The 26,670-nt window shown below is 39.9% G+C and overlaps 1 protein-coding gene across 2 annotated transcripts; it reads left to right on the top strand.

The window, feature by feature from the left end:
* Nucleotides 1-520: 520 nt before the first annotated feature.
* Nucleotides 521-13,549, top strand: NUP35 (nucleoporin 35). 2 transcript variants are annotated; one of them, XM_058189230.1, is made up of 9 exons: nucleotides 521-673; nucleotides 4,040-4,210; nucleotides 4,958-5,085; nucleotides 7,117-7,177; nucleotides 7,742-7,883; nucleotides 8,744-8,813; nucleotides 8,918-9,046; nucleotides 9,926-10,090; nucleotides 10,206-13,549. In XM_058189230.1, exons 1-9 carry the CDS (start codon nucleotides 628-630, stop codon nucleotides 10,281-10,283), a joined length of 990 nt encoding a protein of 329 aa, XP_058045213.1. In that variant the 5' UTR covers nucleotides 521-627; the 3' UTR covers nucleotides 10,284-13,549. The 2 variants fall into 2 exon arrangements, with proteins under 2 accessions (XP_058045213.1, XP_058045221.1); XM_058189238.1 differs by lacking the exon at nucleotides 521-673 and adding an exon at nucleotides 888-992.
* The last annotated feature ends 13,121 nt before the right edge of the window (nucleotides 13,550-26,670 follow it).

The raw sequence follows: 26,670 nt of genomic DNA, 5'->3' as shown, positions 1-26,670 counted from the left end.
TCACTATTTTGAATATATAGCAGAGTTGAGAGTGCACAAGGTTTTTGCTATAGATCTCACGTCATAAAACAATATTTCCTATTTATCTTAGAGCAGGAGGTATTGACGATGAAATTTATGTTTTAAATAACTTAAATTCCTTATTTTTCTGTACATGGAGCTTGAAAAAGTTAAAAGCTTTTATCTCGCCTGTCACCTTCCACAGAAGAGTGGCTGTCGTTAAAAAACAAACAAACACGCAGCTTTCAAAAAGCTTTTAATTTCTAATCACCCACCCAGAGACCCCAGTGGGCCACGAACCAAGGGCGGAAATTGAGCCAGGCAATAAAACCCAGGCGGAAACGGCCCTGCGAAAGAAAGGATCCTAAGACTTTCGCTTCTCCGCGCATTCCAGAAGGGAAACGACCATAGAGCCGCAACCCTATAGGAGAGGCCGCCAGCCGGCACCAACTTTATGGTCCGTTCTTGTGAGGAAGTGGCGTCTTGCCTTCCCCCCACCCCCTCCACGGCGGGCAAGAGCGGCGCTTCCGCTTCATTTGAAAGTGACGGGCTGAGGCAAAAAAAAAAAAAGAGGCGGCTGCTTTGCACGCGGCCGGTCTGGCAGTGGCTGCTGCTTTCCCGGCGTGGATGGCTGCCTTCGCTATGGAGCTACCGCTGTCTTCCCCTTCTTTGGGTGAGCCTCGTCTCGGGTTAATGAAATTACAATGAAATTTTAATTAAATTACGTCGAAGCGGACTTTGTGAAGGAAGGCGGGAAAGGGGAGGCGTGTTTGTTGCCGGTCGTTTCTCTCTCTTTGCCTCACGTCAAGGGCTCGTCCATTTGGGACGGGGGTGGGTGGGTGGGTGGTTCCAGAACGCCCTGGGTCTCGCGGGCGAGGGGGAGGAGGGAGGGAGTCCCCCCGATTGTGACGTCACTCTCACCTAGACCTGCATGGCGAAATCCCGGAAAGATTGCAAGGGCGTCTGAGGAAGGAAAGAAGGAAGGAAAGCAGGTCGTTTGTTTACCGCTGGGTCGAGGAAATGTGGGGTGGGGGGAGGAAGCAACCCCCAGTACGGGTTCAAACGTGTTCAAAACACGGTCCGGGAGACTGTTTTTAAACCTGTTGGCTTAGGTACGGTGTAAAGAGCCCCAAACGTCTCTTTGCTATAAAACAGAGGTCTCCAACCTTGACAACTTTAAGACTTGTGGACTTCAACTCCCAGAATTCTGGGAGTTGAAGTCCACAAGTCTTAAAGTTGCCAAGGTTGGAGACCCTTGCTTTAAAAAGTTACTGCGGGTGGGTGGAGGTAGGTGAGAAACTTGCTCTTATGACTGCTGCAGCCAAGAAATTAAAAGACACTTGCTCCTGGGGAGGAAAGCTATGGCAAAGCTAGACAGCATACTAAAAAGCAGAGACATCATCATGCCAACAAAAGTGCGTATAGTCAAGACTATGGTTTTCCCAGTTACAATGTTCAGCTGTGAAAGTTGGACCATAAGAAAGGCTGAGCGCCAAAGAATTGAGGCCTTTGGACTCTGGTGCTGAAGAAGACTCCTGCGAGTCCCTTGGACTGCAAGACAATCAAACCAGTCGGTCCTAGAGGAGTTCAACCTGACTGCTCTTTAGAAGGCCAGATCCTGAAGATGAAACTGAAATACTTTGGCCACCTAATGAGAAGAAAGGACTTGCTGGAGAAGAGCCTAATGCTGGGAAAGATTGAGGATGGTAGAGGACAGGAAGACGTGGAGGAACATTGTCCATGGGGTTGCGATGGGTTGGTCATGTTGTTCGCAACTAACAACAACAAAATTGTCCCTTGTTTGTTCGGAGGGAATGTGGTTCTAGGGATAAAGTAACTTAGATTCAAATATTTGTGTTTGCAACCAGTGCAGGTAGTCCTCGAGTTATGACCACATTTAGATTGAGCCCCACATTTTATGTTGCTTAATGAAACTGTTTGTCTGGTGGGGCTTGCCCCAGGTTACAAACTTTCTTGCCACAGTTGTTAAGTGAATCGTTGCAGTTGTTACGTTAGTGCACGATGATTCAGTCAGTCTGGCTTCCCCATTGACTTTGCTCGTCAGGAAGGTCGCAAAAGCTGATTGTGTGACTGCGGGACACTGCAAACGTCATAAATGTGAACTAGTGGCCAAGCGTCTGAATTTTGATCATGTGACATTGAGAATACTTGCTGTGGTCGTAAGTGTGAAAAATGATCATAAGTTACTTTTTATTTTGCCGTTGTAACTTTGAGCAGTCAATGAATGGACTGTTGTAAGTCGAGGAATACCTTTATGGTGGTTACAAAGAAGGTAATGCTTAACAGGGCAGTTGTATTCAATAGGAAAGCTATATTTTTGTTTGTTTTGTTTTAAGGCAGGGGTGTCAAACTGATGTCATGGCAGCATCACGTGATGTATCGGGCTTTTTTCTCCTTCGCTAAACCATCCCGCCTGCCTGCCGTGAGTTTGACAGCCCTGTTTTAAGGTCTCAAAATTAACAACCAGCTACAGATAATCCTCGAGTTGCAACCACAACTGTTTGTTTCCTAACTTCCTAACAAACAGGAAGCAGCAGGTGAAGCTAAGCAAGATCACATCAAATACCTGTACAATTAGCACAGGGGCCCCCTAAGGCTGTGTGCTCTCCCCACTTCTCTTCTCTCTCTATACCAATGACTGCATCTCCAACGATCCATCTGTTAAGCTACTGAAGTTCGCAGATGACACAATAGTGATTGGTCTCATTCGAGACAATGACGAATCCGCATATAGATGAGAGGTCGAACGACTAGCCTTGTGGTGCAACCAAAACAATCTGGAACTGAACACACTCAAAACCGTAGAAATGGTGGTAGACTTTAGGAGAAACCCTTCCATACTTCCACCTCTCACAATACTAGACAACACAGTATCAACAGTAGAAACCTTCAAATTTCTAGGTTCTATCATATCGCAAGATCTCAAATGGACAGCTAACATCAAAAACATCATTAAAAAAGGACAACAAAGAATGTTCTTTCTGCGCCAACTCAGTAAGCTCAAACTGCCCAAGGAGCTGCTGATTCAGTTCTACAGAGGAATTATTGAGTCTGTCATTTGCACCTCTATAACTGTCTGGTTCGGTTCTGCAACCCAACAAGAAAAACACAGACTTCAGAGGATAATTAGAACTGCAGAAAAAATAATTGCTACCAACCTGCCTTCCATTGAGGACCTGTATACTGCACGAATCAAGAAGAGGGCCGTAAAAATATTTACAGATCACTCGCATCCTGGACATAAACTGTTTCAACTCCTACCATCACTCTGCTAAACAAATAAGGCATCACTCTGCTAAACAAATAATTCCATCAACACTGTCAAACTATTTACTGAATCTGCACTACTATTAATCTTCTCATAGTTCCCATCACCAATCTCTTTCCATTTATGACTGTATGACTATAACTTGTTGCTGGCAATCCTTATGATTTATATTGATATATTGACCATCAATTGTGTTGTAAATGTTGTACCTTGATGAACGTATCTTTTCTTTTATGTACACTGAGAGCATATGCACCAAGACAAATTCCTTGTGTGTCCAATCACACTTGGGCAATAAAAAAATTCTATTCTATTCTATTCTATTCAATTGAGTTTGAAATTTATGTTGCCAAGTGAAATATTATTTGAGTTTGTCCCATTTTACGACTTATCTTGCCACAGTCATTAAGTGAATCATGATTGGTTAAATTAGTAACATGCTTGTTAAGTGAATCTGGATTCCGCATTGCCTTTGCTTGTCAGAAGGTTACAAAAGCCGATTACAGGACCCCGGGACTCTGCAACTGTCATAAATATGAATCAGTTGCCAAGGGTCTGAATTTTGATCATGTGACCATGGGGATGCTGCAAAGGTAAGTGTGAAAAATGATCATAAGTCACTTGTTCCAGTTCCGTTGTAACTTTGAAAAGTACCTAAATGAACTGTTGTAAATCGGGAACTACCTGTACTGTAGTGTCTTTGGTAGAGGCTGAATGTAATTCTTATGTGAACTACCTTTTGTAACACAGGTGCTGAGCCAATGGCATTAGGATCCCCTTCTTCACCAAAACCAGGTGCTGGTGCTCAATTTCTGCCTGGATTTCTGATGGGTGATTTGCCAACTCCAGTGACGCCACAGCCTCGCTCTTTAAGTGGTCCTTCAGTTGGTATAATGGAAATGAGGTCACCAATGCTTGCTGGTAAGCTGGTTCTGAATTAAAATACTTTCCTAGTAGCCCCAAATGGCAAAAATTTACCAAGAATATCCTAGAATAGTATTAAGAGTGGGTGTTACTTGAGATAGGGGTAAGTGGTTACTGGTGTTTGCTGAGAACAGGTCTTTGCTATTTTTTTTATTAAAAACATTAGGAAGCAAGCTAATTTTGGCAGGGCAAAAGACCACTTGTGTGTATTGCATTGCAAATATTTTCTAGGGTGAATCACTTGAAATAAACTTTTTGACTGTTCAGCTTGACTGATATTCATGTTACTGAATTTCTAAAACACTGCATTTAAAAAAAATCATAACTACTTTATATATAATGTTCTTGTTCCCTGAGAAAAATACTTAGGATTTATAATCACAAATGCAATTCCCACAATTGTAATTCAGAATTTTTTTCCCCTTAAGAGAAGGGGATTTGTTTTGGAGCACAGTGATACTGTCCATATTGTACAAGTTATTCTTGATTTATGGCTGTTTGCTTAATGACTGTTTGAAATGACAATAGACCTTCCTATAACTACTTATGTGACTGTGATTTGCATTGTTTTTTTGTCAGTTTCCAGAGTTTCCAGCCTTTGATTTTTGACAAGATTCAGAAATAGTTATGCAACTTTATTCATGTACAAGATATTTTTTATTCATGATAATCACTTTAATCAGAAAAAATGTAACAATTACAGAAAATTCCATGCTAACTAGTTCTAATATTATGTTTACTTAGGTGGATCTCCTCCACAACCAGTAATGCCAACACACAAAGACAAAGGTGGTGCTCCTCCAGTTAGAAGTATCTATGATGAAGTCGCTAGCCCAGGTCTTGGATCAACACCTTTGACTTCACGAAGGCCTGTAAGTAATTCCCCCGAAACGGCAAAGCGAGACTGAGATTTGCAAGTGATAAATAATAATATTTTTCTGCATTGGTAATGTTATAGAATTTCCATTGAAGAAAAGAGCACAGTGATGAGAAATGGCTGAGCTTTATCAATGATCATTGGGTGCCTGCTTTGCAAGAAAGAGGGACTCTGAACCATAGAATGGCATATTTTTTATGCATTTTGGGGTTGAAGGGTGAGAGAAATCCAAAAGACCTGATTTATGGCCACATGTGGAATAAGTGAAATAAGTGTTTAAACAAAAGAAAACATATTTTTCTGTTGTAAGGCAAAGCTGTTAAATATTCCGTTAGTGAAACGATGTCAGTTGTATGCATGCTTGATTAGAATGTGTTTTTTCTGTGGTTTTTCACCTCCTGCTTCCTGGATAAACTTTTAGGAAAGGTCTTTATTTCATTTTTCTCCTTGTTGATACGATTAAAAAGGCTATCTTGGCATTGAAAACATAGTCGTGTTTACATATGAGTGGCATATGTTTAATAAATGTTGGGTTGTGCCTGGCCAGTTTATGTATGCAAGTGGTGGGGGGAGCAGGAACAGCAGAGGAAATTGGAAAAGCTGTCTACAAAGGTGGGGAAAGGAAGGGGGAAGAGTTTGTAGCTTTATTTTGTAACTTCTTTATAAAGACCACATTAGAATGGGATTAACCTTTCTGGAATGTGAACAGAGCATACAAAACAATTGTGATACTATGCCACATTTAATAAGAATCAAGCAAAAGAAGTAAAATTCTCTTCCTTCATAGTTCTGGGTTGCAATCTAGAACTTTCATTGCCTAGTGTAAGAAGTGAGGCTAAATCAGCCATTCTCTTTCTTAGTGGATCCCATTTGGCTGTATCAGAGGTGTGAAATTCACGGTGTCACATTTTTGTCATGTGATGTATTGTGACTTTCCTTTCGCTAAAATGGGGGTGGGGATGGCCAGTATGTGATGCATTTGGCCCCTGGCCCGCGAGTTTGACACACCTGGGCTATATTAATACATAGCAATGGCACATCATTGTTCCCCTGAAATTATAGCACAACTGAGTGTATATGATGAAATTATACAATTATAATTACAACAATTAGCCTTGTTATCAATCTTACTTCAGTATTAATCACATGTAAATATTTTTATAACTATACTTGGTAGTGAAAAATGCTTTTGAGAGCCACTGTATTTCTCTAACGCATAAAGAAATGTGGAATGTTTTTGTGATTCACTGAATCTTGGAAAAAGACATAGAATTAATAGAAGAACTTTCTATAATTGACCCCAAAGAGGTCCTCAGAAAACATTCCTACATGCAGCCAAAGAACAGAGCTTGGATTTGAATGCATCAACATTAAGTTCATGGGATTATTTAATGTTGCACAAATAAAAACTCTTGCCTTTGGAAGAGAAAGGGTTCAAGGAAGAGCATGATACTTTGCTGGCTATTATAGGCTTTGCTAATCTTGTATGTGACACAGTATGTTAAAGATATTATACATTTGGCTATGTGTAATATTTTTATGCAATTAGTATTTTCAGAGACCCAAGCCTGATAGCTGAGAAGTGGTTATATACATTTATAGGTTTCTGGAAAATTATTTGTAGTAGTTGACATTGCAGTAAACATTTTATTCCATACTGATAACCTCATCTAATTCTACAGTCCATTGAATTATCACCTATTTTAAGTCAATACTGGCCCAAATTACTCAGTTTTGGCTTCTGTTATTGCTCAGTAGAAAAGTGTGGCGCTTCAACTGTGCTCAAGCCCCAAAGAAAATGTAAATTGCATATGAGATCCTATAAAATAATAATCCCTACACAGCATATTCTGCTGTATAGTTCAGTCTTGGGATTTTATTTGTTTTTATCAAAAACAAATGACAACATGCAAGTGTATTTTTGAGTTGAATTGTGCTGGCTAATTTTAAAATAAAACATTTTGCTTAAAGAGTTTATCTTCTGGCTTTTAAAACAATTTCTAACTAACATTGTACTTTCATGCAGGCTACTTTTTCTGTAATACAGAGTCCAAATGTTGGGTCTCTGCCATTAACTCCTGGAACAGGTACGGCATTATTTTCTCCTCATGATATTTAATTAAGAATTTATCTGCAAGGGAAATTTCAAGAATATCTGATCTATTTAATTTTTATATGGATCATTACATAATTTATGGGCTGATACATAATTTCTATTGAAGTTATACCGACCAAACTTTTACCAGATTTTTAAAATTCCTGCTCTACTTTATGTCTGACACTGATAGAAGTCTTCTTTTAAGTTAGTTTGCTTTCCATTATATTTATGGAAATATTTATATATTGCTTTGCTTGCTTTCCATTATATTTATGTAAAATGCTGGCAATCAGGATAAAAATTTTATTATAAACTTTATAAATCTTTTTTTATTGACAATAGTAACATTTTACTGGGCTTGAGACATCACGTTACCATCGTCACTATTTCTCTTTCTTCAGTATAAAACTATGTGAATTTGGTAAATATGAATTCAAAAATTAACCAGTAAAATAGTTTAATAAGCCGTGCCTATATTTTATTTTAGCTTGGAGTAACTAGTTCATCCTTTAACTACCAGGTCTTATAAGGACATTTCATTATATTTTGACAGGGGCAAGTGTGTTTAGTCCAGCAAGTCTTGCACAACCTAGAAAAACTACCATGTCACCAGCTCAGCTAGATCCATTCTATACTCAAGGAGATGCTTTGACATCAGAAGATCAACTTGATGACACCTGGGTAACAGTCTTTGGGTCAGTGATTGGCAGTTCCATATGATAAACAGAAGGATAGTTAGCTACCATGGTTTATAGTTTTTGCATTAGGGATGTTGATTCTGTGGGAGAAGAGCATGAATTTTATAAGATGCGAGCGTGAGATTAAGTGAGGTTGCAATATACATGTGCAGTTTTTTTACAATGAATACAGTGTGCTTAGATTTCATAAATATGATAATTGGTAAAGCAATTTACATAATGAAACAAGGGAATAATCAAACTCCTGAACAGATTTATTTATAGTTGTCATTACAACATTTAATTCTTCCTTTGTGCATTGAAATAGTGAGGTTTGGATCCAGAAGTAGTGTTGGCTGCTGTATTAGGGAGCAGCCATTAATTAGCCAGAAAGAAAGCAGATGGAGTTTTTAGACTAAAAGGATAAAAACAGGCAGGGAAAGGTTAATCCCTTAGTTTCTATTGGGGAGAAAAAGTAAACAGTTATTTTGAAGGCAGAAGCATTAAGCTACTCTCTTTTTATGTGTGTGGTTTAGTTTGCCAATCTATAAAAATATTCCCCATGAGATGATGCTGTTCCTCAAAATTACTCCCTTGTTTGTAAATTAAGATAGCATTTTCCACCTAGACTTACTTGCTAGCCCATTATATATAGCATATCATTTGCAAAGTGAAGCTAACTTTGCAAATGATATGCTATAAAATGGGCTAGCAAGTAAGTAAGGAGCTACTCAGAGCTTGTCAGTGACTTGGGCATAATGTATTTGTATGCACTTCTGAGACTCTTGTCAGTGATGTAATGTTGAGGTAGACTGAATACTGCATATTTTATTTATGATTTCAAATATTGATACAAGTCTTTTCTACTGATATTACAGATTTCCACAAGCATCTGCTTCATATATCCTGCTACAGTTTGCCCAGTATGGAAATATACTAAAACATGTGGTGAGGCTAAATATATAGTGTTTGCTTTTCTTTCTTTACTTTTTTTTTTAATGGCCATTCTCAGTTTGGCTTTGAAATTTTATTCTTCCTCATTGTCTATATAGATGTCTAATACAGGAAATTGGATGCATATTCGATATCAGTCAAAATTACAGGCTCGGAAAGCCCTGAGTAAAGATGGAAGAATTTTTGGAGAATCTATCATGATTGGAGTTAAACCATGTATTGATAAAGTAAGTTGTTGTTATATGGTTTTTGTGAGCAAGGGTAAATAGCCCAAAATAAGATGGAGAATGCAGAGTCATAACCAATCTTTGATAGTAAATATGATTAACAGTATACATAGTCCTTGACTTACAACAGTTCATTTAGTGACAGTTCAAAGTTACAACAGCACTGAAAAAAGTGACATGACCATTTTTTCACACTTGCAACTATTGCAGCATCCCCATGGTCAAGGAAATCACTATTTTCATCCAGCTTTGTTCAGAATATTAAACATTTATTGCTATTTTAAATCAAGTTTTTCAATGATACCTAATTTAAAATCTGTCCTAAGGTGCAGGTGGTCAACCTGGGGAACCAAATGGCCAATTTGTGACTTTTTTAGTGCTCTCATGGAATTAGAGTTGGAGGGAGAGATATGGGCTCCAGAGGCCTGTCCCCTCTGGGTGCAGGAATTCAAATTAAAATAAGCATATAATAGGACTGTCAAACTTGATTTCATTGAGGACTGCATCAGGGTTGTGTTTTACTTTGTGTGTGTGTGTGTGTGTGTGTGTGTGTGTGTGTGTGTGGTGGGCGTGGCCAGCTTGACATCACTCGTCAAGGGTCCCTTTTCGGCCGCGACAGCCTCCTGTGCAGCTCCCTGCAGCTCAGCTGGCAGAGGCACCATGGGCCGGTCCTGCACTGTTTCCAGGGTGGCCCCGCAGGCCAGATCTAAGCACCGCGTGGGTTGGATGCAGCCCGGGGGCTTTGAGCTTGACACCTCTGGCATATAGGACGGCTCTTCATCCTTTACTTTAACTTACTTATTGAAGCAGAGGCTAATGCACTCCTTCGTCTTCCAACATTTAGAGATGTCTAAATATATTCCTTGATCTTACTTGTAGAATGTGATGGAAAATATAGATAGAGGCACTGTATCATCCCCAACTTCAGTCTTCACACCTCCAATGAAATCGTTTGCTGCCCAAGCACAGCCTTCAAGCACACAAAGGATTTCCACCATGAGACCTCTAGCCACTGCGTATAAACCATCAAGTAGTGATTACCAGGTATTTTTGTATTAACATAGTGAAGAAATCCTAGTCACATTTTTTGAATAAAAGGTATTGACCTTGCTTAAAAAGTTATGAAACAGCTACTTATTCAAATTTGCCTCTCTTGTAGGTAATTTCTGACAGACAGACTCCAAGGAAAGATGAAAGCATTGTGTCCAAAGCGCTGGAATACATATTTGGTTGGTAGTTGAGGAAAAATAGAATGAGCTTGGTTAGAACATATAAAAGACTGCCTGCACTTCTGGTTAGTTATATAACCATTTGGGTTGGTATCAGTTCTGCCTTCTAAAACTTTGGCACAGTTACTTGCACTTTAATCCACAGCTGGGTTTATACTTGACTCATATGTTAAAACGGTTGCAATCAATGTTAAACTTATTTCTATAGTAATTGCATGATACAACCTAAAATGGACAGGTATACAATATGTGAATTTTTTTCAATACATGCTAATACCTTCCATAATTTTCCAGTTGCATGACTTTCTTTCTACTTCAGGAAATAAGGTATTTCTTGATGCAAGATAAATTCATGGATATTACTATAAAAACGGCTGGGATAGATTTTGTTAATTTTAAAATTGAAAGCTGTTCTAAATGTAACCAGTCTTGAAAGAAACTCTGGACAAATTTCTTCTAATTTGGAAGGTGTGCTTTTTAAAAACTAAATAAAAATTGTGGTGCTATAATTTTTTTGAGCTGATGGTGGCTTTTGTAAACTATCCAAAAATACTATCAATGTATACAAATACCACTGCCAGTATTGTTATGTGGCTTTCTGTGCATTGGGACACGTTTAATTGCATAGGTATTTTTAAATTTAAATGCTTTTATATGATAACAAATGCATGAAGTGCTTTATCTAGGGCTTATTTGGAAACTTAAGTTTAGTTCTGACAATTCCTCTTCTAAATATTATGGAACACTGGTCAATATCCAGTTTTACATTTCCCATCCTATGGTAGTTTTACTTCCAGTGTTTCTAAAATATACACCAGGAGTTATCTCGTCTTTTTGAAGTAGATTTTGGAGGGATAGTAGAATATGTTTTGCTGATGCTGTTCTGTGGGTGAGAAGATACAGGATACCTCCCCAAATTATCTGAATGATATTGTTACCATTAAATATGTCCCCATTTTATTTGGTAGTTGGTATAAGAATTATTTATATATATTCTTGCTTTTCAAATACATAAGAATAGCGAGACAGACTAATTTTTAAATACATCCTGCTGAATGTTGAACTTGCACCACTATTTAGTATCATAAATAAAATATGTAGTGTTAAGTCCCTTTTATACCTCACCATTATACCATTTGTAGAATTCTCAAAACTTTATATCAGTGCACCATGTGCAAGTCACTGACAGTTTATAACTACTTCCTCTTCTGCAATTTTCAACAATATTCTATTTTCAATGGATTAGTCAGACTCTTGGTGTAGAATAGATAAATATGACGAATCATAGCACAGATCCCTTTGGTTAAATGTCTGTCTTTGTAGCAGATTTTAATATTCTCAGAGTATTTTTTAAGTACAAACACTGATTTACTACATTTATATCCACTTTTTGTCTAGAAAGTTTTTATCCTTTATATTCTTGCAGCAATAACACTGGGAGATAGATTGGACTGAGAAACAGTATTTGGCCCAAAGTCATCCCAAGGATTCCGTGGGCAGATTGGAATTGTACTTGGGTCTCCATGCTTCCAGTCCATTATTGTATCCACTGCACCACATTGAGTTCTGTTTGATGCTGCTGAGATGGAATTCATTAGTAAACATGAGCTTCAGAACTCTATTCAGTAGATAGTAGGCGGCTATTGAAAGAGGAAGCAAAAAGGATCTAAACATAATTTCAGAAAATGTTTCTTTCCTGGTTTATACTGTTCATTTTCATATATTTTAATATATACTTCCATGCTGATGGTATCGTGTTCTTTTTTGTACAAAATAACTAATTTTTTAAAAAATATTGTAAATCTCTTGTAAAAATGAATTTGTTCTTCAGAGAGACAGACACCAACACACTTCATGTATGGACATTTCTGCCAAAATAAAACATGCTAACCAAAATAAATGCTACTTTATTCTTTGGTTTTATTTACCACTTTAAATACACTTTTTTTGTATCTGATAACTAGGAAACATTTTGGAATTGGATTCAGTTCATTGGTAAGATTAATGTATTCGATGGTGAATGACACTAGAATGAAGTTATTTTGATCTCATGCAAAAATTACTGTAATAGCTGTAGTTCTTGAGAAAATTGTGAAAATGGATGTTGTATTTTATCTTTGTACAGATTTTTTTCTGTTTGCCTTTTGAAAGGCATCACATTGATTTCAACATTTAAAGCTTTAATAAAGCTTTATACTGTAGTAAGATACTTTGCATAGTTAATGAGCCATTTTCTGGAGCTGTAACTCTTTTGACACTTTTACTAGCGGTTTTTGCAATGTGTTGCTGCTATTAAAAGTTTCTTTCATTTCTGAATAAATGAGATGCTGTTACATGGTCAGAACCAAGATGTTATGTACTAAATTTTTTGCTGTACCTATCTGTCAAAGATATGCATCACTTGTAAGTGAAATTGTTTTCTGGTTGTTGTGTCTTGTCTAGAGCATGTAAAGATGAAGTAGACTTTCGTTTCTCCTGAATGTTCTCAACCTGTGTAAATTTTTAGGGGACCTTGTAGAGCTGATTTACTGTATATGGAAGGCTACTTAGAACATTTATTATTTACAATATTTCTAAATTAAGGAAAGGGATGAGGAGAGATTGATTTCCTGAGACATTGATTGTAAGTAGCCATACATACTTCGAAAGGAGATGTGCAACCGCCAAAGTGACTTATGTTTTCCAATTGGAGTGTGGGCTCAAGTAGGATCCTTTCCATCCTTCTCCCTACTGTTCAGTCTCATGGATTGTGATTGTTATTATGGCTAGAATTTCACAAAGGTAAGGGAATCAGCAAATGCTTTTAGCAATTTAGCAAAAGGATTTCTATTGAGAGATATCTTTCTGAAACTTCAATTAATGTTGTATTGTGAGAAAATAATGATTAAACTAAGATAAACTTCTGAAAAGTAGTTTCCTGTTTCATCCTAAATAGTAAACTATTGTTTAAACTAGTACAAAAAATGAGGAAATTTTCCAAATATTGATATGGCCTGTAGATGACATATGTTCATGATTGTAAGACCAAGCCAATTATTGAAGGAAGATGAAGGGTTATTTTTTGTTCCACTTGTAACTTTTTTCCAAGTAGCTTCATTAAATATACTGTTTAATGCTATGACAACATATTTTGGGGGGTGAAGTGCCTTTGAGTCAGTGTTGACTCCTAGCAATTGCCTGGAGAAATTCCCAAAATTTCTTGGCAATGTGTTTTTTTGGAAGTGTTTTGCCATTTCCTCCTTCCTTGGGCTGGAAAGGGAGTGACCTACCCAGTTGGTTTCCTAAGGTAGGGCTAGAACCCCCTGACGCCTGGTGTCCAGTCCGGCATCTTACCCACTCCACCAAAATAGCAGTAAAACATTTTATTCAGATGAAGATTCCCACTGAAGATGCAGAAACAATTGTTTGTTTCTGATTGCTTCAATTGATTCTTCTGATTGATCCAAGGAAGGACCACTTAAGCATCACTGACTAGACAAGCCATATGGACTGGTACTTGCATGAGGAAATATGTTCTCAAAAATATCTTGGATTATGAAGCCATATCCCAAGCACAAAAATATCTTGTAGCAGTGGACCAATGGGTTGAGTCTGATTCACAATTCCTCTTAGTGTTCCTAGCAGCTCAGTTTATATGCTCCATTATAGCGTCTGTTTACCTCTGCATATGTGACCCATTTCCAAATAAACATCCAATCCTTTTAAGCCCTATGGGGCTTAAGTAAAGTCTGGAAGCATTGATGTAAATAAGAAAGGTGCCGGAAGTTTGGCCTTTTGCTTTTCTTTTTATTAAAGACAGGTGAGTGACATCCAAGAAAACATATAACCTTGTAGGAACTCTGTTCGTCTATGGAAGTGAGAATTCAGAGGAATCTGGTGGCACCATTTTTGATAAATGTTACTAAAAGATATAAGCTTTAATGAGCTATACCTCACTCATTTCATCAGAGACAGAGTAGCTCACTCCTTCCAACTCTCTTCAGGCTTGTTCCTGTTCCCAATGCAATCCTTATTTTGTAGTCCTTGTGCTATAATATGCAGAATACTGAAATTTATTTATTTATTTATTGAATTTATATTGCCGCCTATTTGCTCATGGCGACTCAAGGTGGCTTACAGAATATAAAACCACATTTAAAACAATAAAAACTAACAAAAAGAAACAAATAAATTAATATAGTACAATATAACAAAATCACCCTCTGCCCCAGCGACAGCAGATCACACAAGCCATTTAATGGGCTCCATCCCGCTCTGAGTTCTCCAGGCCCGCTGGCAGAACCAAGTCTTTAGAGCCTTCTGGAAGAGTATTAGAATGGGGGCCATTCTAATCTCGGGGAATGATGTTCCAGAGAGAGGGAACCACCTTGGAGAAGGCCTTTCTCCTGGGTCCCACCAGGTGTATCGCCCTCGGGAATGGGACCCGCAATATTCCCTGCCTTCCCACTCTGATGGGTCGGGTAGATGTTTGACCGGCAAGAGACCATCCCTCAGATAACCTGATCCCAAGCCCTGAAGGGCTTTAAAGGTGACAACCAGCACCTTGAATTGCACCTGGAAGCCAACTGGCAACCAATGCAGCTCCCGCAGGAGAGGATACATGTGCACACCGGGGTCTACACAAAACCATGTGGGCCACTGCATTTTGTACCAACTGGAGCTTCCAGATGCTCTTCGAGGGCAGCCTCATGTAGAGCACGTTGCAATAGTGAAGACGGGAAGTGGCTAGGGCATGAGTGACTGAGTAGGGACTGTTGGTCCAGGAAAGGGCGTAACTGGTGTATAACCCACTGTTGCGCAAAGGCCCTCCTGGCCACGACCACTACCTGCTCTTTGAGCAGGAGTCATGAGTCCAGGAAAACCCCTAGATTACGCACAGGGTCTGTTTGGGGTAATGCCACCCCATCCAAGACCAAAGTTGGCAATTCTCCCTGAGCCCATGAACCCCAAACTCAGAGCCACTCGGTCTTGCAAGGGTTTCGTTTCAACCTGTTGCTCCCCCTCCAGCCCCTGACAGGCTCTAGGCACTGCGAGAGGAAGGACACAGCATCTCTCAACTCACCAGAGGCTAAAACATACTGAGTATCATCAGCATATTGGTGATACCTCAGTCCATATGTGGGCCTTTCCCAAATATTCCTAGCCTTGCGTCATTGGTTTTTTGTGTTTCATGCAAAACTTGAGTTTCAAGCTGTTCTGTGGGCAAAGCCTTATTTCAAAAGGCTATTGAAATAAGGTTAGGCTTATGTTATTAAATACAGCTGACTGCCACCTTGTGGCATCCATCTGAAGCTTTCTTAATGTCGCTTAATCCATCTAACCTTGAATATATTATTTTCACATTCTGAATCAATCACCAGAATATTTTCCAGGAGTCATTAAAAAAAAAACCAACAAAAAAACCATAGTTGGATTGACAGCTGGCATGAACGTGACTTTACTTTCATAAAAACGTCATCGTTCTGAAGCTCTGATACTGCAATGCTTTTCAACAAGTTGTTTCTTTTGTACTCTTTGCGAGCCCGTTAATCTGAAGTAGGCAAGTCTAACATGAGATCTCTGACTTAAAAAGACAGTCTTGGATGGCCGTCTGCTGGTCATTCGTCTTTCAACAAGGGTATTTCTTATTTGTAGATGTGGGGAATCAGTTGCCCTTCATGAAGTTTATAGTTTTAATCAGGGGTAAAATACTCATGGTTCGGACCAGTTCGGACGATCCGGTAGTGATCATGGTGGGTGGTTTGGGGAACCGGTAGCGATGGCAGCGCAAAGCTCCGCCTACCTGTCTAGTTGTTCTGTTACTTCCTGGTTTTAACCAGGAAGTAACACGATAAGTTTTTTCAATATTAACTTCAAAATCTTCTGGTTCCACTCCATCTATCTGAGCAAAGGCCTGAATAAAAATCTCTTTCAAATTTTCTTCCTTACATTCTTTTAATCCTCTCACCCTTATAGCATATTCCATTAATTTATATTGTAATATAACCCTTTCTTCATCTGCCCTATCTACCTTAACCTGAATATCATCTATTTTATTTTCTAAATTCAAATTAATTTGAACTTCATCTATTTTCCTTTGCAAATCTAAATTAATTTGGTTAATTTCTTCCAGTCTTTCCTCTGTTTGAATACTAGATAGCAATAATGGATTAATTGATTCCTTTAATTTTTTCATCTCCCTCCTCTGTTCTTCCACCATATCTTTAAAATCCAATATTTCTTTCTCCATTTCATCAAATTTTTGATCTATTTCTGAAAGATGAACCTCCATAAGCTCCTGTAAAAAATTCCTTAAGCCATCTTTAATATCTTCTTTCAATTTCTGTATCTGAAGTGAGGAAATTTCCAGTATTTTAGAAGTAGTTAAATCTCTTTGCTTGAAAGCCATTTTTAAACTAAGTAATACCAAGAAGAAGGGGGGAAAAAAGAAAAAGAAAAAGAAAAAAAATTCAATAAACTTTTCTTCTTAAACACTGTAATAAAAAAATTAAAAAGGATAAAAAATAAAAAATAAAAATTCCATTTAAAAAAATACCTTGTTATATTCTTAAAGATTCCACACCAGCAATTGTAATAAGCATTTCCTTAACTTTCACTTTCGATATACAAAACGCCATTTACTTGCAATACACAAAACGCTATTTCCTTTCACCATCTCCAATCTTGACTACGAATACATTCTCTATCAGGGAGTTAAAATCTTGTTACAATCAAATGCTAACGCTCCAGTTTTCAGCTCTGTCCGCGTTAGAGTCCTTCAATAATCCATTTCAGTCGCAGAGATGGACGCTGCGTTTTGTTCTGCCATTTGGCAAAAGCGTTCCGGATTCTGGAGCTTTTTTTCGGGCTATAGAAGGAGCGTTCCCATCAAGCTACCAGGAATCTTCCTGGTGCTTTCCTGGGGCTCTACTTCAGCCCGAATGCTCACCTCCCCCTCTTTGCCCGAGGGAAGAGATTTCCAAGTCGCTTGACAGCAGATTAACGCTGTCTAAGCACACGGAACTGGCGGTCTGAGATAGCCCGCCATTAACGAAGCGGAGCCACCCGGAAGCCCAAGAAAACATATAACCTTGTAGGAACTCTGTTCGTCTATGGAAGTGAGAATTCAGAGGAATCTGGTGGCACCACTTTTGATAAATGTTACTAAAAGGTATAAGCTTTAATGAGCTATACCTCACTCATTTCATCAGAGACAGAGTAGCTCACTCCTTCTAACTCTCTTCAGGCTTGTTCCTGTTCCCAATGCAATCCTTATTTTGTAGTCCTTGTGCTATAATATGCAGAATACTGGAATTTATTTATTTATTTATTGAATTTATATTGCCGCCTATTTGCCCATGGCGACTCAAGGTGGCTTACAGAATATAAAACCACATTTAAAACAATAAAAACTAACAAAAAGAATCAAATAAATTAATATAGTACAATATAACAAAATCACCCTCTGCCCCAGCGACAGCAGAACCAAGTCTTTAGCGCCTTCTGGAAGAGTATTAGAGTGGGAGCCATTGTAATCTCGGGGAATGATGTTCCAGAGAGAGGGAACCACCTTGGAGAAGGCCTTTCTCCTGGGTCCCACCAGGTGTATCGCCCTCGGGAATGGGACCCGCAATATTCCCTGCCTTCCCACTCTGATGGGTCGGGTAGATGTTTAACCGGCAAGAGACCATCCCTCAGATAACCTGATCCCAAGCCCTGAAGGGCTTTAAAGGTGACAACCAGCACCTTGAATTGCACCTGGAAGCCAACTGGCAACCAATGCAGCTCCCGCAGGAGAGGATACATGTGCACACCGGGGTCTGCACAAAACCATGTGGGCCGCTGCATTTTGTACCAACTGGAGCTTCCAGATGCTCTTCGAGGGCAGCCTCATGTAGAGCACGTTGCAATAGTGAAGACAGGAAGTGGCTAGGGCATGAGTGACTGAGTAGGGACTGTTGGTCCAGGAAAGGGCGTAACTGGTATATAACCCACTGTTGCGCAAAGGCCCTCCTGGCCACGACCACTACCTGCTCTTTGAGCAGGAGTCATGAGTCCAGGAAAACCCCTAGATTACGCACAGGGTCTGTTTGGGGTAATGCCACTCCATCCAAGACCAAAGTTGGCAATTCTCCCTGAGCCCATGAACCCCAAACCCAGAGCCACTCGGTCTTGCAAGGGTTTTGTTTCAACCTGTTGCTCCCCCTCCAGCCCCTGACAGGCTCTAGGCACTGCGAGAGGAAGGACACAGCATCACTCAACTCACCAGAGGCTAAAACATACTGAGTATCATCAGCATATTGGTGATACCTCAGTCCATATGTGGGCCTTTCCCAAATATTCCTAGCCTTGCGTCATTGGTTTTTTGTGTTTCATGCAAAACTTGAGTTTCAAGCTGTTCTGTGGGCAAAGCCTTATTTCAAAAGGCTATTGAAATAAGGTTAGGCTTATGTTATTAAATACAGCTGACTGCCACCTTGTGGCATCCATCTGAAGCTTTCTTAATGTCGCTTAATCCATCTAACCTTGAATATATTATTTTCACATTCTGAATCAATCACCAGAATATTTTCCAGGAGTCATTAAAAAAAAACCAACAAAAAAAACATAGCTGGATTGACAGCTGGCATGAACGTGACTTTACTTTCATAAAAACGTCATCGTTCTGAAGCTCTGATACTGCAATTCTTTTCAACAAGTTGTTTCTTTTGTGCTCTTTGCGAGCCCGTTAATCTGAAGTAGGCAAGTCTAACATGAGATCTCTGACTTAAAAAGACAGTCTTGGATGGCCGTCTGCTGGTCATTCGTCTTTCAACAAGGGTATTTCTTATTTGTAGATGTGGGGAATCAGTTGCCCTTCATGAAGTTTATAGTTTTAATCAGGGGTAAAATACTCATGGTTCGGACGATCCGGTAGTGATCATGGTGGGTGGTTTGGGGAACCGGTAGCGATGGCAGCGCAAAGCTCCGCCTACCTGTCTAGTTGTTCTGTTACTTCCTGGTTTTAACCAGGAAGTAATGCATTTTTTACCCTCTGCGCATGCACAGAAGGTTTTGTGCATGTGCAGAGGGTCTGCGTGCGCATGTGACATGCACACATGCATGAGCAAAGTGAGTACATGCACGCAGCACATGCGCTTCCAAACCAGTAAGGAAGGTTAGTCGATTTCACCCCTGGTTGTAATGTGTGCTTCCATATACAGGCCCGGGAGAAAGGGAGTCGTTTTCCTGCCCCTGTTCATACTGGGATTTATTTCCAGCCATCATTTTGCAGTTTGCATATGATGGTTAAACAAAGAACTAAAAAGTTCTTCAAGCAGAATTTAATTCCCAGTGGGTATGTACTTTTCTTGATATATTGTCACTGCCTTTGTTCCAGGATGTGTTTTCAATTTTTTTCAGTCTAACCATTGGACTCTAACCTATAAACCTGTAAATTCTTGGTGTCTCTCCTCTCTTCCACATCCAGGTCCAGATGTGCTTACTCTTCTTCTCAAGAGCTTGGCCCTAAGTGTTCCCAATATATGTTATAATATATAAAGCGAGCTTAACACACATCTATTTATCTGCGCAGGACTGGACTAGAATTTTAAATTTTAAATTTTATATGCTTCAATTTTAAATCTGGTTTTAAATGGGGTTTTATTAGTTATATCTCTATTTTAAATATTTGGCCTGTGTAATAAGTTTTTTAATTAATGTTTTACTTTGTATATATATGTGTTTTTATATGCCTGTAAACTGCCCTGAGTCCCTAGGGAGATAGGGCGGTATAAAAGTATAAATAATAAATAAATAAATAAATAAAATAATTATTATTATTTTTCTGTGTGTGTGTATAGACACACAATCACTGTCTGCTTGGACTACTATAATGCACTCAACATAGACCTGCTCTTGAAGTCATTTGGAAGATGCAGTGGCACAGAGAGCTTGATGGCATCTCTTGGTATACCCATGTAACAATTTTGCTTTGTGAGCAGCACTGACTTCAGTAATCTCCTTGATGCAATATAAGAAGTTAGTGGTCATCTATAAACTATACCTGATACAGGGCCAGGTGATTTGTGAGACTGCCTTACTTCAATTATATCTGTGTGCCTCCTGAAATCCAATAGGGTACGCATACCTTAGGTCCGTGATGGTGAACCTATGGCACACGTACCCAAAGTGGCACACAGAGCCATGTCACCTGGCACACGTGGCATCGCCCATTCCTCTTCTGGGTTTCTGGCGAGTATGTGCGCATGGCGATCAGCTGGCCTTTGTGCTTGCGTCAATGCTGGAAATAGGGAGAGCTGGTCTTCCATTTTCCGGCATGTGAGCATGTGCACTGGCCAGCTGATCAGCGTGTGCGCATGTGTGGCAGTATAACCTGAAGACTTGCTGGCCATCGCACATGCGTACATTGGAAACCAGAAGTACATTTTCCGGTGCACGCTCAACAGCTGATTGGCGTGTGAGCAGTGGTGGGATTCAGCCAGTTCGCACCACTTTGGGAGAACCGGTTGTTAACTTTCTGAGCAGTTTGGCACACTGGTTGTTGGAAGAAATCATTAGGGCAGAGAACCGGTTGTTAAATTACTTGAAGCCCACCACTGCGTGTGAGGCATGCGCAGCAGTAACGTGAAGACTTGCCAGCAGTAATCTGAAGAAACCGCAAGTATATCCTCCGGCACGTGCACGCTCCTGGGCAACTCCTATTCCTAATCTCAGCCCAGACTATTGCACGTGAAGTGCTCCCTTTTCGGTACTTTGTGACCCCCCCCCCCCGCATGCTCCCATTTTGGCACTCGGTGCCGAAAAGGCTCTCCATCACTGCCTTAGGTCTTGTCTTTGAAACTAGTGCAGCAGTCCCCAACCTTTCCAGCTTGGCGGCTTGGGGCGGAGGGGGGGCATGTGAGTGGCAGGCATATGCATGCGTGCATTGCTCCATTTGAGCATCCACCCTCCCCTTGTACCCTTTGCTCGTGTGATCTCTGCTCGTGTGCGAGTGCAAGTGCCCTCTGCTCATGGCGAATAAGCTTCGCTTGCCTGCTGCCTGGTTTCAAACAGGCCATCGCCCAGGGGTTGGGGACCCCTGATCTAGTGAAATCCAGGAAGTATGCCTGCCCTGTGAAACAACATGTATTCCTCTGCTCCATTGGTGGAATTCAAGTAATTTAACAACCAGTTCTCTGCCCTAATGATTTCTTCCAACAGCCAGTTTGCCAAACTGCTCAGAAAGTTAACAACCGGTTCTCCCGAAGTGGTGCGAACTGGCTGAATCCCACCACTGCTCTGCTCCCAACTTAGCAAATTTGGGTCAGAGGTTCTACAGGTCCTTTTGGGTTTGAAAGCACTGACTCCATCAATAGGAGTGTTTAAGACTTTATTCCAAGGCTGCATAATAAAATCACATAATTACATACGGTATCAATCAAAGAATATTCAAGAAGCCCGAAGAATGTAACACAGCACATGACAGCAATTAAAAATATACAAGAACACAGTAAGACAATGAAAGACCTTATGCTCCTTCTGCCAGTCAGGGAACCTTAGAGGAATGACAGCAGGCAGACCCCTTCAAAGCCAGAAAACAAGCGCACTGTCATTAGATATGCATCAAAGCTTTATCCCATGGAGCTTCCCTGACTATATAGACTTTGAACCATAATTAGGCACACCTGTTTTTCAGTGGTCTCATTGAATTTTACCAAGGGCAAGGAGGGTGAGTCTTGTGTCAGAATACTTCGCCTTCTTATGTCAGAAGACTTTTTGCCAATAGGGAGATTATCAAGGTTCAAGGTTGAGGATTCCTGTCAAGAAAGAGACCATTAAAGCTAAGAAGTCTTTGTTTTATCATGGGCAGTAATGAGACCACCCCAAAGTTAAGGACTATCTGTTTCTCAAGGTTAATTGGATTGAAGATGAGAAAGACCATCCTACTTAACACAGGTATTTCACCAAGGACAAAACAATGAATACGACCCTTTAGTGAGTAAAAGAAATACTTGCTGAATTCTGCACTACAGTACTGAATTATTACAAAATCATACAGAGAAAAATGGTATACATCACTATTAAATTTATCTTCGGCAATCTTCTCGTGGAACCTCCAGCACTAAACAGCATCTTTGCTGAGATCTGGGCAGGATTGGCCCTGTCTTTTTCCTCAGGGCTTGGGGCCAAGTTGTTAATACAGCCTTACACCGGTAGTGGTATTCACTTACCTTCACTACTGGTTTGGAATTGTGAGCGCATGCACGCTCACTTCACTCGCGCGCGCCACCTGCACATGTGCAGAGCGTCTGTGATGACATCCTGGCAGGTGGGCGGAGCCTCCCGCCATCGCTACCAGTTCACCCGAATCGGGTAGAACTGGTAGAATCCCACCATTGCCTTACATCTATGGTTTGATTGTGTTGTAATTTTTAGGGGGCTGGGCTTTGTTGTAACATCACTTTGTTTCTTATTTTTATGCTTGCTGTCAGGGGTCCAAGGAACACCCCTTGCATTGTGACCCTACCAGATTGACAAGCCTGAGATGGTCAGCTTAATAAATGAATGCATCAAACAAATTTTTGTTTTTGTTTTTAAGTCAGTGTTGGCTTAATTAATATTGCAGTATTGGTTCATTGTTCAGTTCCTGAATGTTGACAATAAAAAGGAAAAGATTGTACTCAGGTGCTTAGGCAGCTGAGGCAGTTATAAACACAACACTTTCAGAGCAGGATTCTATGAGATAGCAAGACTATTCCTGTCTCTATGTTTTATTTTAAAGAAGTTCCATCAATCATGCTTCTTGGTACAGAAGCGGACAGTATACCTTTTTGGTACAGTCTGAATAGAAACTAGATGCAGCTTTAGCACATTAACTGGTTGTGAAGAGTAATTTCTATTACAGTTTTTTTTTTTACTCCTCTAAGCTCTAAAATAAAAATTGAGGGGGGAAAATTAGTTCTAAGACTGATTTTTCATGTGTGATGGAATCCATCAAAGATCAATGCCTATTGGCATTTAGCAATTATTTTGTCCATCCCATCTTACCTTTCAAAGAAATTATCCTGAAGATATTAAGGTTGTTTGGATAGAAACATAGCAGATTTTTTAGCAGAAGCTATTTTTGCACACCACATAGTGGCAAGAAGCCTCAGAAAATATTTTACAAATGTCATTGTGTGAAGCAAAACAAAACAAAAGAAGAAAAACACCTGTTTTCAGTGGTCTCATTGAATTTTACCAAGGGCAAGGAGGGTGAGTCTTGTGTCAGAATACTTCGCCTTCTTATGTCAGAAGACTTTTTGCCAATAGGGAGATTATCAAGGTTCAAGGTTGAGGATTCCTGTCAAGAAAGAGACCATTAAAGCTAAGAAGTCTTTGTTTTATCATGGGCAGTAATGAGACCACCCCAAAGTTAAGGACTATCTGTTTCTCAAGGTTAATTGGATTGAAGATGAGAAAGACCATCCTACTTAACACAGGTATTTCACCAAGGACAAAACAATGAATACGACCCTTTAGTGAGTAAAAGAAATACTTGCTGAATTCTGCACTACAGTACTGAATTATTACAAAATCATACAGAGAAAAATGGTATACATCACTATTAAATTTATCTTCGGCAATCTTCTCGTGGAACCTCCAGCACTAAACAGCATCTTTGCTGAGATCTGGGCAGGATTGGCCCTGTCTTTTTCCTCAGGGCTTGGGGCCAAGTTGTTAATACAGCCTTACACCGGTAGTGGTATTCACTTACCTTCACTACTGGTTTGGGTTAGGCGCGCATGCACGCTCACTTCACTGTAGCGCCACCTCTGCACATGTGCAGGCGTCTGTGATGACATCCAGGCAGGTGGGCGGAGCCTCCCGCCGTTGCTACCAGTTCACCCAATTGGGTAGAACTGGTAGAATCCACCACTGCGTGTGAGGCATGCGCAGCAATAGCGTGAAGACTTGCTGGCCATCGCACATGCGTACATTGGAAACCAGAAGTACATTTTCGGTGCACGCTCAACAGCTGATTGGCGTGTGAGCAGTGGTGGGATTCAGCCAGTTCGCACCACTTTGGGAGAACCGGTTGTTAACTTTCTGAGCAGTTTGGCACACTGGTTGTTGGAAGAAATCATTAGGGCAGAGAACCGGTTGTTAACTTTCTGAGCAGTTTGGCACACTGGTTGTTGGAAGAAATCATTAGGGCAGAGAACCGGTTGTTAAATTACTTGAAGCCCACCACTGCTCTGCTCCCAACCTAGCAAATTTGGGTCAGAGGTTCTACAGGTCCTTTTGGGTTTGAAAGCACTGACTCCATCAATAGGAGTGTTTAAGACTTTATTCCAAGGCTGCATAATAAAATCACATAATTACATACGGTATCAATCAAAGAATATTCAAGAAGCCCAAAGAATGTAACACAGCACATGACAGCAATTAAAAATATACAAGAACACAGTAAGACAATGAAAGACCTTATGCTCCTTCTGCCAGTCAGGGAACCTTAGAGGAATGACAGCAGGCAGACCCCTTCAAAGCCAGAAAACAAGCGCACTGTCATTAGATATGCATCAAAGCTTTATCCCATGGAGCTTCCCTGACTATATAGACTTTGAACCATAATTAGGCACACCTGTTTTTCAGTGGTCTCATTGAATTTTACCAAGGGCAAGGAGGGTGAGTCTTGTGTCAGAATACTTCGCCTTCTTATGTCAGAAGACTTTTTGCCAATAGGGAGATTATCAAGGTTCAAGGTTGAGGATTCCTGTCAAGAAAGAGACCATTAAAGCTAAGAAGTCTTTGTTTTATCATGGGCAGTAATGAGACCACCCCAAAGTTAAGGACTATCTGTTTCTCAAGGTTAATTGGATTGAAGATGAGAAAGACCATCCTACTTAACACAGGTATTTCACCAAGGACAAAACAATGAATACGACCCTTTAGTGAGTAAAAGAAATACTTGCTGAATTCTGCACTACAGTACTGAATTATTACAAAATCATACAGAGAAAAATGGTATACATCACTATTAAATTTATCTTCGGCAATCTTCTCGTGGAACCTCCAGCACTAAACAGCATCTTTGCTGAGATCTGGGCAGGATTGGCCCTGTCTTTTTCCTCAGGGCTTGGGGCCAAGTTGTTAATACAGCCTTACACCGGTAGTGGTATTCACTTACCTTCACTACTGGTTTGGAATTGTGAGCGCATGCACGCTCACTTCACTCGCGCGCGCCACCTCTGCACATGTGCAGAGCGTCTGTGATGACATCCAGGCAGGTGGGCGGAGCCTCCCGCCGTTGCTACCAGTTCACCCGAATTGGGTAGAACTGGTAGAATCCCACCATTGCCTTACATCTGTGGTTTGATTGTACTTTTTAGGGGGCTGGGCTTTGTTGTAACATTACTTTGTTTCTTATTTTTATGCTTGCTGTCAGGGGTCCAAGGAACACCCCTTGCATAGTGACCCTACCAGATTGACAAGCCTGAGATGGTCAGCTTAATAAATGAATGCATCAAACAAATTTTTGTTTTTGTTTTTAAGTCAGTGTTGGCTTAATTAATATTGCAGTATTGGTTCATTGTTCAGTTCCTGAATGTTGACAATAAAAAGGAAAAGATTGTACTCAGGTGCTTAGGCAGCTGAGGCAGTTATAAACACAACACTTTCAGAGCAGGATTCTATGAGATAGCAAGACTATTCCTGTCTCTATGTTTTATTTTAAAGAAGTTCCATCAATCATGCTTCTTGGTACAGAAGCGGACAGTATACCTTTTTGGTACAGTCTGAATAGAAACTAGATGCAGCTTTAGCACATTAACTGGTTGTGAAGAGTAATTTCTATTACAGTTTTTTTTTTACTCCTCTAAGCTCTAAAATAAAAATTGAGGGGGGGAAATTAGTTCCAAGACTGATTTTTCATGTGTGATGGAATCCATCAAAGATCAATGCCTATTGGCATTTAGCAATTATTTTGTCCATCCCATCTTACCTTTCAAAGAAATTATCCTGAAGATATTAAGGTTGTTTGGATAGAAACATAGCAGATTTTTTAGCAGAAGCTATTTTTGCACACCACATAGTGGCAAGAAGCCTCAGAAAATATTTTACAAATGTCATTGTGTGAAGCAAAACAAAACAAAAGAAGAAAAACACCTGTTTTACATACCTCTGAAAAAGACTTGGGATTTTCTGGCAAGGTAGATGCCAGCTGCTAATCTTTGCAACGTCTAATACAAATTGATTTGATTTGCACTTTTAGATCCAAGGAGTGGATAAGAACATCAGAATTTTGCAATTCACATGTTGTGATTTGATTCTTGCTTCCCCACCCCCAATATATAAATGTATTACCAGATTGGAAATACATTTCAAAAATATGCATTTAAGTATTCATTTTTTAAAAAAATGTTAAATGTTGTGGGCTAGAAATATGCTAATCAG

This window comes from Ahaetulla prasina, chromosome 1 (assembly GCF_028640845.1).
Source record: "Ahaetulla prasina isolate Xishuangbanna chromosome 1, ASM2864084v1, whole genome shotgun sequence".
Taxonomy (NCBI): Eukaryota; Metazoa; Chordata; class Lepidosauria; order Squamata; family Colubridae; genus Ahaetulla; species Ahaetulla prasina.
Note: the sequence above shows the minus strand (reverse complement) of the source record. Positions and strands in the feature narration are given on the sequence as shown.

Bases quoted from the DNA above. Each gene is read 5' to 3' on its own strand.
- NUP35 (XM_058189230.1), top strand. From the start codon at position 628: ATGGCTGCCTTCGCTATGGAGCTACCGCTGTCTTCCCCTTCTTTGG. The intron at 5,086-7,116 runs GTAAGTAATTCC...ACTTTCATGCAG, and splicing joins CTTTGACTTCACGAAGGCCT to GCTACTTTTTCTGTAATACA. The intron at 9,047-9,925 runs GTAAGTTGTTGT...TCTTACTTGTAG, and splicing joins TTAAACCATGTATTGATAAA to AATGTGATGGAAAATATAGA.